This window comes from Lathyrus oleraceus, chromosome 4 (assembly GCF_024323335.1).
Source record: "Lathyrus oleraceus cultivar Zhongwan6 chromosome 4, CAAS_Psat_ZW6_1.0, whole genome shotgun sequence".
Taxonomy (NCBI): Eukaryota; Viridiplantae; Streptophyta; class Magnoliopsida; order Fabales; family Fabaceae; genus Lathyrus; species Lathyrus oleraceus.
Window position 1 is genome coordinate 382791671 of NC_066582.1, and position 16172 is coordinate 382807842.

The window sequence follows — 16172 nt, forward strand, 5'->3', positions numbered from 1 at the left end:
TTACAACTACCGGCTTGTAGGTAGAAAACCACGACGATAGGACTTACAACTACCGGTTTGTAGGTAGAAGCCACCAAATTCCGCTGAGGATAAGATGAATGAGTGCCGGTTAGTGAGCGACTATTCATTTATGCCCCAGGGAAGCACAAGAAACAGTCGACGGGGAGCCAGTTTAGGATCGATCCAAAAAGGCAGACTGAAACAAGACTCATCCTAATGAGGAAAGAACTCAATAGAGAAAACCCATCCCAATGGGGAGGGGACAGAAACAACCGTCATCCACGAGGATAGAACTCAGTGGGGAAATGGAAGGAAAGGATAGACACTTTCTGCTTAAGGGGTTGGCTCTACATGGAGAGATCAGACACACCCAACTCTGCTAGGAGGATTTACTGGAGAGATCTGTATCACCAAATAGCAGGAGACAACCATCAACAGATACACGGCAACAGCTGCATCATGAGTATCTGAATGCTATGATTATGCATGTATGCATTATGCATGATGAATGTATGATGAATGCTGACAAACAGACATGTAAACACACAGGTCCAGGAATCAATCACCCAGTACTACTCTTTCGGAGGGAAAACCAGAATCACCAGAGAGCCAAGAAAATCCACTGGAGACTGGGATATCAGGGAACAACACCATCCTGTGGGGAGAGGAGAAGACTGCTCTGCTGGAGAGAGGAACGCTAACGTCTTCAGTAAACACTCTGCTTGGGGAGCTGCCCCACAAAAGTACTTCAACAGCAACCTTGCTGGGAATGCCCCACGGTAGGGCTCAAACAAACCTATACTGGAGATGCCCCACAATAGGGCTAACAGGGACTTGGAGGAAGAATGTTGTACGGCCGGGAACATGAAGGTGAACAACTTCGACCAACACTGCACTGAGCAACCTTGCTGAGGAGAAACCAAAAGAGGTTCGACAGGAGAAAGATAAAGTTATGCTCGAGATACGAACAAATGTCTTACCTGTTGGTAATCATACCACCCTCGGGAGAGCACTGTGGGTCTCCTAAGTATCCTTCCATCATTGTGAATGTTCACTTTGTTTAAGAATAATTTTTGAAAAATTTGTTTATTTTGAAAACAATGATACTTTATCAATTAAAAACATGCAAAACATTTGTTGAGTCGAAACAAATAAGAGTGCAAATAATTGGATAAAAAGTCAAATTGATGTGATGGAATGGTAGTCTGCAAAGGGCGAGACTCCATAGATCTGTACAAGTTTGAAATCGGTGATATATATTGGAGAGGGCTACATTGAACATAATGACCTTTCCTCTACCATTCCGAATTTTCGATGTATTCGGAGCTTCAGTCGACGACGAATCGAGAATCCCTGACGGATGACAGATATAGAGCACAGTCTTATCAAGATGCAGTTACTTGCCAAATCCCTAATTTTTGCCTAGATTTCCCAAGTGTGAGGTGATCAATCCAGCGGGATGCAAATTCTTTTTTTTTCAATGTCTCTAACTTTTGCCTGGATCGCCCTTTCGGGTTTTCAATCCACCGAGACGCTCCTTTTTGCCTAAGTCGCCCTTTGGGGTGTTCAACTTAGCGAGCTGTTTGCTTTTTTTTTTTTGTTTTAGGCGAAGTATTTCTTGACTGCATCGGGAATTCACAGGACGAGTGAACTTCCATCCATTGTTGTAAGTGTCAAAACATTGCCTGAAAAGGCTCTCTTGACAACATATGGACATTCATAGCTTGGGGTTCACTTGCCCCTGGAATCGGGCGCGAAAGACAAGACTTTCTTGAGCACGAGGTCACCTTCTCGGAACACACGAGGCTTGACCTTTTTATCGAATGCTTTCTCACTCTCTGTTGATATAACTGACCATGACACATGGCAGTTGATCTCTTCTTTCTTTCAGCCGGGTTCAGCATCAGTCAACTTGGGACTTTGAGGGTGCTATTTCTCTTTTGTTTCTTTCTTTCTTTTTCTTTCTTTTGATTTTGATTTTGATTTTTTTTCTTATTTTGCACCCTCTTCTTTTTTTGTGCTTGTTTTTTTTTTCTTTTTTTTTTTGATGCCCCAGTTGGCTGTTCTGCTGATTCTCGAGATGCAGCTGAGTGATCTTCTTTTCTCGCTCAAGAAGTCGGGAAATCTCGTCAGGAATCCCTTCAACATCCTCTTCTTCCGCTTCGAATACAGGGATTCAAAATTGGGAGATGACGTCAGATCATTATGTTCAATGGGTTTAAGAAACAACCTGCATAATGATTTTGATATGAAAAACTTTTTTTTGAAACAAACAAGACAATCGTTATGCAGATGAAAAGATTGCTTTTATTCTTGTTTTTAGGGTTTTTTGTGATCACCAATTTTATGCAAAAGCGAAAAGGGAAAACAATTGGAAAAACAAATATTCAACATGTATTTATTTGAATGAAAATATCATTGCACAAAATATTGCCAACAATGTCATCACTTCTCCTTTTGGCATGGGAGAAGGGTTTTTAAACAAAGTGATTATTATTCTGACTTATAAACAACTGTAGGAACGCCCACAGTGACCCAATTGTGATAGATCCCCCCAGGAATGACAACTGTCAATATCTTTTGCATCAGCAACTTCTGCTTTCTGAACAACCCTTCTGAAGAAAAGTTGGCGCCAGCCCAGGACTTGTTATCTTCAAGCTTGATTATCACGGGGACCCAAATCTTCAAAGTTCAGAATACCTGACCTCACGAGGTCTTGAACCTTCATCTTCAACTGAAAGCAACTATCCACATCATGACCAGGAGCACCCGAGTGATACACACAATGCTGCTCAGGCCTATACCACCACCGAGGGTTGACGGGTATAGCCGGCGGGTCTCTGGGAGTAATCAAGTTCCGCTCTAACAGAGAGGGATACAGTTCGGCGTAGGACATGGGGATTGGATCAAAAATGATTCTCTTCCTCTCATTACTTGTACCAGCTTGATTATCATTCTGAGGTTGGTAAGCCTGCTGCTGAGGACGATGTTGTTGATGCTGATATTGCTGAGTTGGTCTTCTCTGTTGCTGTTGTTGAGTTGCTGGGATAGTCACAGCAGCGACCTGACGATGTGGTCCTCTGTTTGCACTCCTTCGACGGTGCACAACATTTGTTTCACTTTCTCCCCTTTTGGGTGCCCCAGAGGATGGCTTCTTAGAATCAGAAGAACTTGAAGAGCCATGATGGCGAACCGGAGCGCGGGTTGCTCTGACATTAACAGTCTCTGCAGCAAGAGGCTGTTCACTGATTCTGATCCCCCTCAATTCATCACCCACGGCATAATCATTGACGAGAATAGTGACAGCAGCATTCTCATGAACGGGTACACCCACTGGTGAAGCACGGTGGACTGGTGGAATCACGGCTTCCAGTCTCTGGGCTAAGGCACGCAGCTCCTCTTGCCCCTGAACAACTCCTTGCATCATCGTCATAAACTGGGCCATGTTTGCCCTCATCTCAGCTAACTCTGTCTGAACCTGGTCCATAATCCTCTGATGATTGAGTCTGGTTGAGTACCGATGCGGTCTTCGATCAGCTATCCTGTCTCAGTCAAGAACCAAAGTGAGGAGTCTTTCCAAACATGTCTGTAATGCAAGGATCATATGTGCATGATATGCGTATGATGCGGATGCTATTTTATCATGAATGATCCTGAAAAGGATATGCGTATGCGAGTTAACTTTTTTTTCGGTTTTTTCATGCATTCTTATTTTTTGCAAATAAACATGCTATGATGCAAATGATGCGAACATGACTGGTCAGGATGTGCATCTCAAGGCACAGGGTCGGAGCTTCGGCTTGAACTCTAATCACAAACATCTGAAACCCAAAGTCAATCTGATCAACTGACATCTGAAACCAATCTGAGGAACCAAGTCACCATAAATCCGACTTGGGGAGTTCCGAAATAAACGAAACAGGAGATTACATCACTATCATCACAGGAACATCCACTGAACGGATGACAGCCAGCTCCTCTGAACAGGTACTCTCAAATTCAACCCGGGGATCCGAAATAAACGGAACCCGCTGATAAACCACGGACAGAACTCCGGCGTCCCAGAAATAAATGTCCATAATTCACAGTCACCATCAGTACCGAGAGTCACCAACTGTACCTGTAATAATGATCAACCCTTCCCCACTCACAGGTGTAGTCTAGGCCAGGGTAAGGTCGAGAGAAACACAGCATAAATAACCTTTCGCAGAATATCATCATATACACACCTGAAGTATGCAACGACAATATCCCACCAGGGTCTGAACTGTTTGTGATATCAATGTTCCGCTGAGTGGCGCAATACCACCCGCTTCCCACGAATCACTCTATTCCTAAGCATCCTAGATTTCACTCATGGTCTGGGTATTGGACCTTTTACCTCAAGTGACTCCCACCCCCAAACAGAGAAACACAGACAGCACAGCAGATGATAATGAATGAATGCAAACATTGATGCAAACAATAAATGCAAATAATAAATGCACATATATACAATGAATGCAATAAATAACAGCAAAAAGCAACCAAAGCCCTAACCTAGAGAGCGCTAGGAGAGACTCGCTCAGGGAAGATGGACCAGCAGAGGTCAACTTCTCTATCGTCCCCAGCAGAGTCGCCAGCTGTCGCATTACGCGAAAAACCGGCGGTAAAACAAGAACAACAGAGCCGCCACCGTGCGTTATTTATCCCAAAAGAGGGAAAGGAAACGCTCAGAGTAAACCTGGAAAAAGCATGGTCTCGCGACCAAAGAGAATGGGTTCGGGAGTCGGTTATGCGAAGGGAAGGTATTAGCACCCCTACGCATCCGTCGTACTCGACGGGATCCACGCACAAAAGGAAGGATAAATGGTTGCTATAACACTGCTCACACACACACACTGGCTGAAAGAGACACAAGATAACAGACTGAAACTGACTCGGCAGGATATCGCATCCTGGGCCTACTTAGTCTATCAGGCATAGACATCAGAGTCGAAGTAGTTCGGACTGGGGAAACGACACATGCTCGCTAGGATATCGCATCCTATGCATACGTATCTCCTTGGACGAAGGAGAATCAGAGCATTCGTAGCTCGGCTGACACGCACACAAACAAACACAGGCAAAGGCAAACGTGGAGCCTGAATGCGAATCGCTGGACTTACATCAACATCCGAACCAAAACACACACACACTGGAACCCAAATGCCGCTCGATGGACTTACATCAGCTCCCAAGCACACAACAACACAACAAGTTAATAGGGAGTCGGGGACTCGAGCCTATAACTGTCAAGCAACTCACACAAAAAGAAAAAGGGCGAAAAAGAAAAAAGGGCGCCCAGAGAGATCAGCTCATCTCCTGCCTACGTACCTCATCTGGCATGAGGATCAGGGCGACGTAGTTCCCCTACGCAGGGAAAAAGGACTAGCCTAACCAGATAACAGAGGGAGACACAACACTAGGGAGACTACGACTCGAGCCTAGATGTTGTCATGCAAAGTCGTCCCTAAGTTAAGGTTTCTAGCTAACTTGCATAGGAAGCAAGCCTATCCTAAACATGACTTGCACAGGAAGCAAGCCACACCTAACCTAACTTGCACAGGAAGCAAGGGTCTCGATTGCAACTAGGGCAAGAGAAAGGGGAGGTCTCAATCGCAACGAGGGCGAGAGAAAAGAATTAGTGTTAGTTGTTAGTCAAACTCGACAAGACATCGCATCTCGTGCCTACGTATCTCATCTGGACATGAGAATCAGAGTTGCCGTAGTTCGGCTAAACTATTCCCGTTGGTTTGTGTTTTTTAAGTGGACAACGTCACTGCGCAATCTACCTGATGCTCGACCTTTGGAGACTTACTCACCTGTAGTAGAAGGAGTTAACGTATCCTTAAGAGGGGATAATGTTTGTTTGTGTTTTAGGAAAGCTCAAGCAAGAAAGGAAGTCCTATACGAAGGAACCGTGCTACCTTAATTGACATGCAAACGAGACTACACGGAGTCTAGCAAACCTAGGGGATACAATCACACCACACAAGCACATACAGCATGAAATAAACACACCAACAAGGGGCTCAAACATCAAGGCTAGGTTTTAGTCGAGGGGTCATATCAACCTCAACAAACAAACCACTGGAACTGGGTAGTGTTAGCTCTTAACCTTGCCATTGAGGGGCTAAGGTGAAGCAGATGAAAGGTGAGTGAAGATAGGACTTCACAGCTCTTATCCCTGGCCTGGGAGAGCTTAAGACAAGAATGTGTGGGTTCAGAAAGTGGGAATCCTGCTACACATTTGATACTGACTCAACTGTACAATTGTACAAGATCTTGGGTTTGTATCTGCAATGCATCAACACAGTGGTGTGAGCAAAGCAGATGACACACAGAATAGCAGGGGATAGATTGCATATCCCTTGGGTTCTGCCAATTGCCTCTTCACTTAGGAGGTCTTTGAATATGTACAGGGACAATTTTAAACAATCACAAACATTGCCTCTTAAGGAGGACTTCAGACAGTTGCCTGGCCAAGTAACAGGCCAGGTCTTCCAGACTACATGAAGATAGAAAGGTATACCTCAATGCAAATTGCTTATCAAGCAAAGCAAAGCAAAAGTTCACAAGGAACTGAGCAACTAAAAGCACCTGAAATAGTCAAACAGACATTAGTATGCAACTTCAAAACAAAGCAAAAGGAAACAGACATCAACAGTTAATCATGAGCAAGTGAATGTGCAAGGCACAAGGCTCAAGGCATGTGAGCCAAGCCACCTACAAAACAAACAAGTTAGTCAATGATATTCAAGCAAGTTCAATCAAAAAGAATTGGTCTCATTGGTCGTTTGTTGGTCAACCTGAAAACATGAGCTCAAAGGTGAGTAACAGGACCACTAGGGCAAGCCTAGGGTCAAAAGGGAATGAAAAAGTTCAAACAGAAAGTGGCAAGCATCCAAAATCATGTTCAAACAATTAAGAAACAATACCAATTTGGTTCACATTCATATCAAACATCATCATCATTTCATGAACAATTTAGGTCAAAACATGGCATTTAGAAGCTCATTGAAGTCAACAGCAAGACTTGAATCAAAATCGATCTCAAACATTTCCAAAAATCACCAAATAAATCATGGTCAATCACAACCCACAGCATGGTAAGCATGTCAAATTTCATCTCATTTGGACAAGTGGAAAGCAGTCAATGAAAATCAGAAAGGCAAAGCAATTTTGAACATGCTCAAAGAAGTCAACCAAACATGCATCAACTTGAAAAAATCATAAATCAGGGATGGCATAAGATAAATTAATGGGACTATAACCATGGCAAAGCTTAAGATGTCTAGTAATCACATACCAAATTTCATGTCCATCTAATAAAGTATGAGCATTTCACAAAACAAATGGGAGCAAGTGTCACAAAAAGTCAACATAGGACCAAACAGGGGACAAAAATCTCAATTAATTGGAAAATTCCATAAACAAATCCACAAAAAATCATATGTAAACTAGACATACTCAAGCTCAGTCATGCAAAAAATCAATCCATTTTGAGGTCAATAGGCATGGCTATGAAAATCATCAAGTTGCACATCAATGGTGTGACACAAATTGTCACACCCTAATTCAGAAAATCATAACTCACAAACCAGATAAGATAAATTCACAAACTCTACAACAAAATCACCATGAATGTGTCTAGTTTGTGCACAAAAAGTTTCAAGGTCAAAGGATAAAGCCTGACTATTTCACAAATGATTTGGTGGAATGTGCAAAATGGGGATACATGTTACAAACCAATATGCCAAATAAAATCCATTCATCACAAAAATCTGGAAAAAATATGACAATTAAGTAGAGATCATGATGAAAAGAATGCAAAAAATCCCATTCAAATTGGACTTAAAATGATGAACTTATGATTTTTCAAAGTTGGAGATCAAAAATGAAATTAAAATTGAGAAAACAACATATTTTAATATGTCACATGCCACGCCAGTGGCAATTTTGTAATTCCCAGGGTCACTTAACTAAACGATGCGTTTTGGCACGGCAGATGAAATGTTTTCATTGGTCAGTATGGGCTACAGGACCATGCAACGCGTGAGGGTTCAAAAATCTGGGCAGCTTAAGCATGTTCTAGGGTTTATAGTGTACAGTGCATCTTCTTCACCCAACCAAAAATCGTGAAAAATTAATTTGCCCAGAACGTGAAATCAAGCATACCATTGTGATCAGCAAACAACACACATCAAGAATATGGCATTCATTTTCCTTAAAACATACTAACAAGCAGGAATCGAAGATAAGCACATTCACACATCATATTTCAAGTCAACATATCTTTCAGCATAGGCAACCATTCAACACGATTCAAAGTTTAAAACAACCAGCTAAGTGAGATCTACACAGTGCATAGCATCATTTTAAGAAATGAGAGATTCGAAATACCTACCAGATTTGAAGAGCTGAGTTGGATTGTGGTTTTCTGGTTGCAAAAGGCCAAAACAGATGCTCCTTGTGGTTTGAAATGATGAATGGAGAGTGACTTGTAGCTCAACAACCCTTGGAATAGCTCAGCTCGACATTTGCCATGGATGGAGCTTGGAAAAACAGTCGTGTAAATAGGCTTTACAGTTAGTGAATCATGCCTGAAAGCTGCTCAAAGATGATGGTAGATGATGTAGCAATAAAAGCTAGCTCGTGGTTCTTTGCAATTTTTTTCAGAAAAGTTCAAAATGCCAAAATCAAAATTGAGAGGAAAATGGTTTTTCTCTTTTGTATCTGAGGCTGCTAGGGTTGCAAATGACAGAAAAAATGAGTTATATACTTCTGTTTAAGGTTGGTTTAATGAGAGCTAATCACCATTTTGTTTTATGAAGTAATTTGCTAATTGGCCATTTTGGTTCTTATGGTGAGGTGTGATGGTTAGTGCACGAAATTGGGCCTTGTAGCATGACCAAAACATGATTTCAGAACTTATTCAATTGGTAAAAATGGCTGTAAGTGGTTAATTCAAGATTTCACTTTTGCACCACACTTGAAAATAAATCATGATAGTGAAAAAATGCCATTTTGATCCATAAGGTTTTGGTACATGAAGGTCACATTTTTGGAAAGAGGAGGTTAAATATGATTTGTTGGAAAAAACCTCACCAAATTTGGCCAAATAGTTTGAGAGATATGGCCTTTTGAAGTTCAAGAATTTTTGAAAATGAATTGATCATATCTTGCCAACCATACATGGGAATTGAGAGTTCTTGGACTTTTTGGAAATGGGAGAACAAGATCTTCAACTTTCATGTTGGGCAAAAATTCATTTGAAGCTTGTATCATGATGTAAGTTTAGGCTCAAGAAGTTTCCATTTTTGGCAGTTAAAATTACAGGTCCAGTTTCTATTTTTGGAAATTTCTGATTTGGCCTCAAATTCTTCAATGTTGATGTTTGCCATGATATATGAGGCCTATTTGGACATGAATAAGCTCTCTCAAACCAAATCCAACCATCAAAACCATAAAATCAAGCCCAGTTGACCAAGTTTGACTTTTTAGGGTTTCTGACTGACTGTGCATTGAATGATGACCTCTGAACATCCAATCCTTGACTAAAACACTTCAAAAGGACCCCTAGGTCATGTGAACATGTTGGACCAACCCTAGGGCCTTGGCTCAATGAAAATTGTCCTTGCTTGCTTGACTGACTGATCTCCTAACTAGTTTGACCTAATTCTTCTGAATGGCTTGCACTTGAGGCAAAGGGGACAATGCAATGCTATGCAGTGGACCATGTTATGTTATGACCTAATGTGATAATGTATGTACAATGATAGGTGCAAATTTGAGGTGCTACAACATGTCATAAGCTTTCCATTGATATAAGTTTCGCCTGGTTCTGAAAAAAAAATCATGCACGTACACTCTAGCTCCGCCGTCTTCATGAAGAAGACGGTGGAAACCACCACGTACCGTACGCATACCATACACTAGGGTTTGTCTAGTTCAAAGCGCCAATTCCAATGTTTGGACGCTATTTGCCAATGCCTCGCCTATTCGATCCTGTGTGAGGCATTTGAGTTTTCAATTATTTCCTTCATTTGCCAAAACGACCGCGTTTTGAGGATGCGCTTGTACCTCCTTCGATCCTCCGCTCCAGCATATTTTCAAATTAATAGACCATTTCCATTTCCCTCCATATTTTCATGTACATGATCCATTTATTCCAAATATTTTCATCACATTCAAAAAAATCATTAAAAATAGAATATAAACCCAAATAATTCCAGATTTTTTGCTACGTGATCATGTGAATGTCTATTATTTTTTGGTTGTGATTTCATGATTTTATCTTTCCTGGATTTTGAATTGTGGACTATTATTTGGACATGTATGCAAATGTGACATGCTTCATTCATTCTATTGTGAAATGCTCATACATTAGCCAATTGATTTGAAATTTGGTATGATGATTCCCAACATGTTGCATGACTTTTTGAGGCTTGGTTGTGAATTTTTATCATTTTCCATCTCTGTTTTAGAGACATGATTGTAGGGTGTCACAATGTGTGTCACACAATTTGATGTCCTACTTGTGCATTTTCATTTCTAGGCCAATTGAGCTCTGTTAATTCTAATTTTTTGCATAATGCTTGTGTTTGACATGTTGTATTCTCATAAAAAATTTCATGATTGTTTGATTCATTTCTGTTTTAATATGGAATTTGCATTCTTGATGACCAATTGTGTGCTTTGAAATTGCCTTGGCAATATCTTGCTCATGAGATGACTTTGCTTAATGCTTTTGACTTGGTCCTTTTTAGGACATGTTCATGATTGATTAAATGAGCTTCATGTTGAATATTGGTTGCTGATTTGACTTTTTGCTTTACCTTTGACCCTAGGCATTGCCCTAGGGGTTTGTACTCACAATTTGAGCTTTGTTTTTCAGGTTCAAGCAATTAGTTCTAATGGATGATGTAATCTCCTTGCTTGAGATGCAATTTACTTTGTTTAACTAATTTTGATTGTGTTGTAGGTCCTTGATGGGCTAATTCACTTGAGTTGTTGACTTGCATTGTGTATATTGGTTGTCTCACTGTTGACTGTCTGTTTGGTTTGTCTGAATGTGAATATTGACTTGTTTGATTTTCTTACAGGTACTTTAGTAGCTTTAACTCATTACTTGAGTTGCTTTGCTTTGCTTGTGGTTGGTTTACCACTTAGGTAACCTCTCTAACTCCATGTAGTCTGGAAGCCTTGTCGTTTCTGTTTGGCAGGCATTTGGCTGAAGTCCTCCTTAAGAGGCAATGTTTTTTATTGTTTACTTTTGTGCCATGTACTTCAAGTCCTCCTAAGTGAAGAGGCAATTGGAAGATAGAAGGGATGTGCAATTCATCCCCTGCTATTCAGTTGAGTCTTTCATATTGCTCGCACTACGTGCTGATGCATTTGAATAAACACCCAAGATCATTGTATATAGAGTCAGTCATGTGGAGTAGAGTTCCTTATTCTGGACTCCCACACCTTCTTTGGTTCAAGCTCACCCAGGCCAGGGTTAAGAGCTATGAGGTCTAATCCTCATTTCCCATTTCATCTGCTTCACCCTAACTCTCAATGTTAGGGTTAAGAGCTCAAAACACCCATACAGTACCGGCTTGTTTGTCGAGGTTGATATGACCCCTTGACTAAAGCCCAACCTTGTCTGAGCCTCTTGATTGTGTATAGAGTGTGCTAATTGATTGTGATTGCTTGTGTTTGCTTTGCATATTAATGTTGCATATTGTTGTTGCATATTGTTTTGCATATTGCTTTTGCATTTGTTCTTTGTATATTGTTTGAGGAGTCAGATGTAAGACCATTGATTGGCTATCTGTTTCCTGTTCCTTTTGGGGAGCTGGATATAAGACCATTTATTGACAATCCATTTCCTTTCCTATTTTGTTTTTGTGGAGTCAGATGTAAGACCATTGATTGGCTATCTGTTTCCTATTATTTTGTTTTGAGGATTTAAATGTAAGTCCAGCTATTGGCATTTTGTTTCCTTTGTGTTGTTCAGGAGTTAGGTATAAGTCCATTGATTGGCATCCTGTTTCCTTATTTCTTTGTTCAGGAGTTAGGTATAAGTCCATTGATTGGCATCCTGTTTCCTGATTTCTTTGTTCAGGAGTTGGAAGTAAGACCATTGATTGGCATTCTATTTCCGTTGTTATGGAGTTGGATGTAAGGCCATTGATTGGCTATCTGTTTCCTCTTTTGTTTCTTTTGTGGAGTCAGATGTAAGACCATTGATTGGCTATCTATTTCCCATGTTGCTTTGTGGAGTTGGACGTAAGACCATTGATTGGCACTCCATTTCCCATTTGTTTTCGGAGTTGGACGTAAGACCATTTATTGGCATTCCATTTCCAACTTTGTTCTTTTTGAACCTGCTTATTTGATTACGGCTTTGTTGCTTATTCCAAAGGATGGTACTTACTTGGATCATCTACATATGATCTTAAAAGAGGAACTCCTAATGAAGTTTTGCTTCTCATCCCCACCTTTTGTTTCCTTACAACCTCCACTTGTATTTGTAACCCAAACCAGAAAACTTTGTGCAAACATTTTCATCTGTTTTCAAAACTAGAAACATAGGCCTTAGGCCCCTGATTTTCAAACTTCATTTTCACAATACTTCTTCTGAATTGAATCTAATGTCAACTTTGACCATCTTTGTGAATACTCCCAATTGGTTAATTTCACTCACTCAATTGCTTTTTGTGGCCCTTGTCCACTTCTTGATAAGTTTTCATGCATTAGCCGTAGATCTGAATTATCTTAGTGGTTGATGTGAATCTCACTGCATCCTTAGTGAGTTGATTGTAAGACTTCCATACTTATTATAGGGTTAACCCCTCACTAGTATGTTGAAGCTATCCTCGCATGGTGGATTGTTGGTTCAGGTTGAGTGTTCTCCCTTTGATAATGAAAGACCTTAAGGTTCTTGTTTAAAATCAATCCACTCACTTTTTTTGGAAATCTTTTAGCCGAACTACGAGGTTTTGATCCTGTAAAGGTACGTAGGCAATGGATTCATCCATCCAAACACAAAAATAATAAAATTTGTATATTTTTTTCTCATCCCTTCAATCATGTTTGCACAATAAATATTTCATAAACAATAACTTTTTTACAACAAGTTGTGAAAAGGGTTCCCAAGGAGTACCTAGGATGCATTGGGTGCCTAACACCTTCCCTTTGCATAATTACCCCCTTACCCAGATCTCTGTACCCCTTTTATTAGTTTTCTTTGTAAAACTTCTTAGGCTTTTGTTCGCTTTCTAGCCATTCCTTTGGATAAATAGAAGTGCGGTGGCGACTCTATCTTTGTATGCTTTGCTTTTGATTTAGTCAATAAATCTAAAGGCGATGAATACACCGCTACAGGCTTCATGGTGGAAGCGGTGAAACTATGGGTTCACATGGTAAATAGACGTTGATCCTTAATTGGAAATAGGCGTAGCAAACGCTGATCCTTAATTGGAAACAGGCGTGGTAAATAGACGTTGATCCTTAATTGGAAATAGGCGTAGCAGACGTTGATCCTTAATTGGAAACAGGCGTGGTAAATAGACGTTGATCCTTAATTGGAAATAGGCGTGGTAAATAGACGTTGATCCTTAATTGGAAATAGGCGTAGCAGGCGTCGATCCTTAATTGGAAACAGGCGTGGTAAATAGACGTTGATCCTTAATTGGAAATAGGCGTAGCAGACGTTGATCCTTAATTGGAAATAGACGTGATGGCTTGGATTCTAGATATTGAACCGGAAAGCGGTGAAAAGTTGGGTTCACATTGGTACCACATGCATAGAGTCACATGTCTTGCATTGAGTCACATTAGAGTTATGTGATAGTTGAATGTTTGCATTGATGTGATTGTGATGTGTGTATGAGATACGGTAATTGAATTTGATGATGTTTGGATACATAACTTGACTGAATATGTGATTATGTGATAATTGTAGTTATGTGTATAGTTGAGAATATAATATTGGATTTGAATATTATACTCCTTGAGTTGTTATGTGTGCTTGAAACATGTGAAATAAATGTTGGTTAATATTATTTACATGATTTTATGAAGTGTGATGAATTCCTTTAATTGTTTATTTAATCATTGTGCTTGATTATACTTCTTCATGATGATTTGAATTCTCACCCTTTCTGTTTGAATGTTACCTTTATATGGGTATCGTGCAGCTACTTAGGAGTAGTATTGCTGAAGTAAGTGAACGGTAGCACTCGAGGTTAGCTGGAGAGCTTCGGTGCTTTGTTTTAGAGACTAAGTAGTGAGTCAATGCTCTGGTCATGTAACACTGGGTAGATTGGTAGTATTGAACTCATATCGTATTTGGTTATGCATTATGTTATTACTTATGAACATGTTTAGTTGAAGAGATTATTGAGAGATGATCATGGTATGGGACATGGATCATTTGATGAAATGCATGGATATTCACTACTTTCCGCTGCGAACATATATTCTTGAATATTCATGATGATTGAAATGTGTTATTTTAAATGACCGGGTGTATTGTATATTGATGATGAATGATGTTTGGTTTTTGAAAGCTTTTAGGTTTTGAAAACGTCGATGTGACGCCCTTTTGTTTATATGCGTGCTTAGTTACTCTGATTATATGTTAAATATTTTGGGGTAGAAAAAGGGGTGTTACACAAAGCACCTGCAATATACTCAGCTTCGTAGGTTGATAATGCAACCATTGGTTGCTTCTTGGAGTACCAAGAAATAGGACCTCCCAGATACTTGAAAATATATTCAGAAGTATTTCTTTTATCAACTATGTCTCCATACCAATCAGAGTCTGAATAGCATATCAGCTCTGACTCAGTTTCAATAATAGAAGGGGAAAAAACTCCATACTTCAAAATCCCCTTAATATACCTCAGTATCCTGGCACCTGCTTGGTAATTTGATCACTTTGATTTGTTCATAAACCTACTAATTATTCCAACTGCATAACAAATATCAAGTCAGGTATTACAGAGATATCTCAATGAACCTACCAACTGTTTAAAAGTTATACAATCTACATAATCACCCTCAACATCAAAATCCAACTTGTGATTTGTTTCAGTAGGTGTGATTGCAGACTTGCAATTCATCAACTCAAATCTCTTCAAAATCTCAAGTTCATACTTCAGCTGATGCAAGATTATACCTTTTCAGAGTACATAATCTTCATCCCTGGAAAATATGCAACATTTCCTAGATCATTCATCTCAAACTCATTCATCAACACCTTCTTGGACTTAGCTATCTCAACTGAACAACTCCCTGTTAGCAATATGTCATCAACATAGAGACATACCAGAATCATATTGTTATCAGATGTATGTTGAACATAAAAACCATAATCCATCTTACATTTTATGAATCCTTGAAGCTTGAAAAATAAATCAATTTTCAAATTCCAGACTCTAGGAGCTTGTGATACATAAGCTTCCTTTGTACAGGACCATTCAAAAATGAATATTTCACATCTAAATGCATCAGAAGCCAATTCCTATTAGTAACTATAACATGCATAAGTCTGTTTGTTTTATGTCTAGCTACATGATCAAACACCTCAAAGTAATCTAGTCTAGATTTCTGGAGAAATGCTCTAGCTAATGACCTTGCTTTGTGTTTGCTAATTGATCCATCTGGCTTTAGTTTCACCTTGTAAACCCATATGACACTGATGACTTTCTTATTCCTTGGAAGCTCAATTAACTCCCAGGTCTTGTTTCTTTCTATAGCCCCAAGTTCTTCTTTCATGACCTTCAATCATACTTTCTTCTTGAGAGCTTCTTTTGTACTTACTGGTTCAAAGTCTACTACATGTCACCTGAATGACTTCCCCTTTAGATTATATCCCATTATCTTGAAACATGTCAAACTATACAAATCCTATTGGTATTTTTCTGATTTATTGTGGTCTATGAACTTATTCATAATCTTCTTCAGATGTTGGGCTACATTCATAGTGTTGACCACCTTCAGAGGCATGATTACCACCAGATTCTAGATCATCATCAAAATTTGGATCTGAGTCATATTTACCTTCAATGTCTTTTTCATCATCATAGTCACCTTCAGACCCTAACTCATCTTCCGACTTAAAGTCTCCTTCAGAGTCTAAAATGTCTTCAGAAGTT

The 16172-nt window shown here is 39.8% G+C and overlaps 1 protein-coding gene across 1 annotated transcript; it reads right to left on the reverse strand.

The window, feature by feature from the left end:
* Positions 1 to 14977: 14977 nt before the first annotated feature.
* LOC127137637 (uncharacterized mitochondrial protein AtMg00820-like) lies at positions 14978 to 15792 on the reverse strand. Its single transcript, XM_051064081.1, has 4 exons — positions 15589 to 15792; positions 15344 to 15478; positions 15039 to 15176; positions 14978 to 14986 (listed from the first exon to the last, which is right to left on the reverse strand). Exons 1-4 carry the CDS (start codon positions 15790 to 15792, stop codon positions 14978 to 14980), a joined length of 486 nt encoding a protein of 161 aa, XP_050920038.1.
* Between the last annotated feature and the right edge of the window lie 380 nt (positions 15793 to 16172).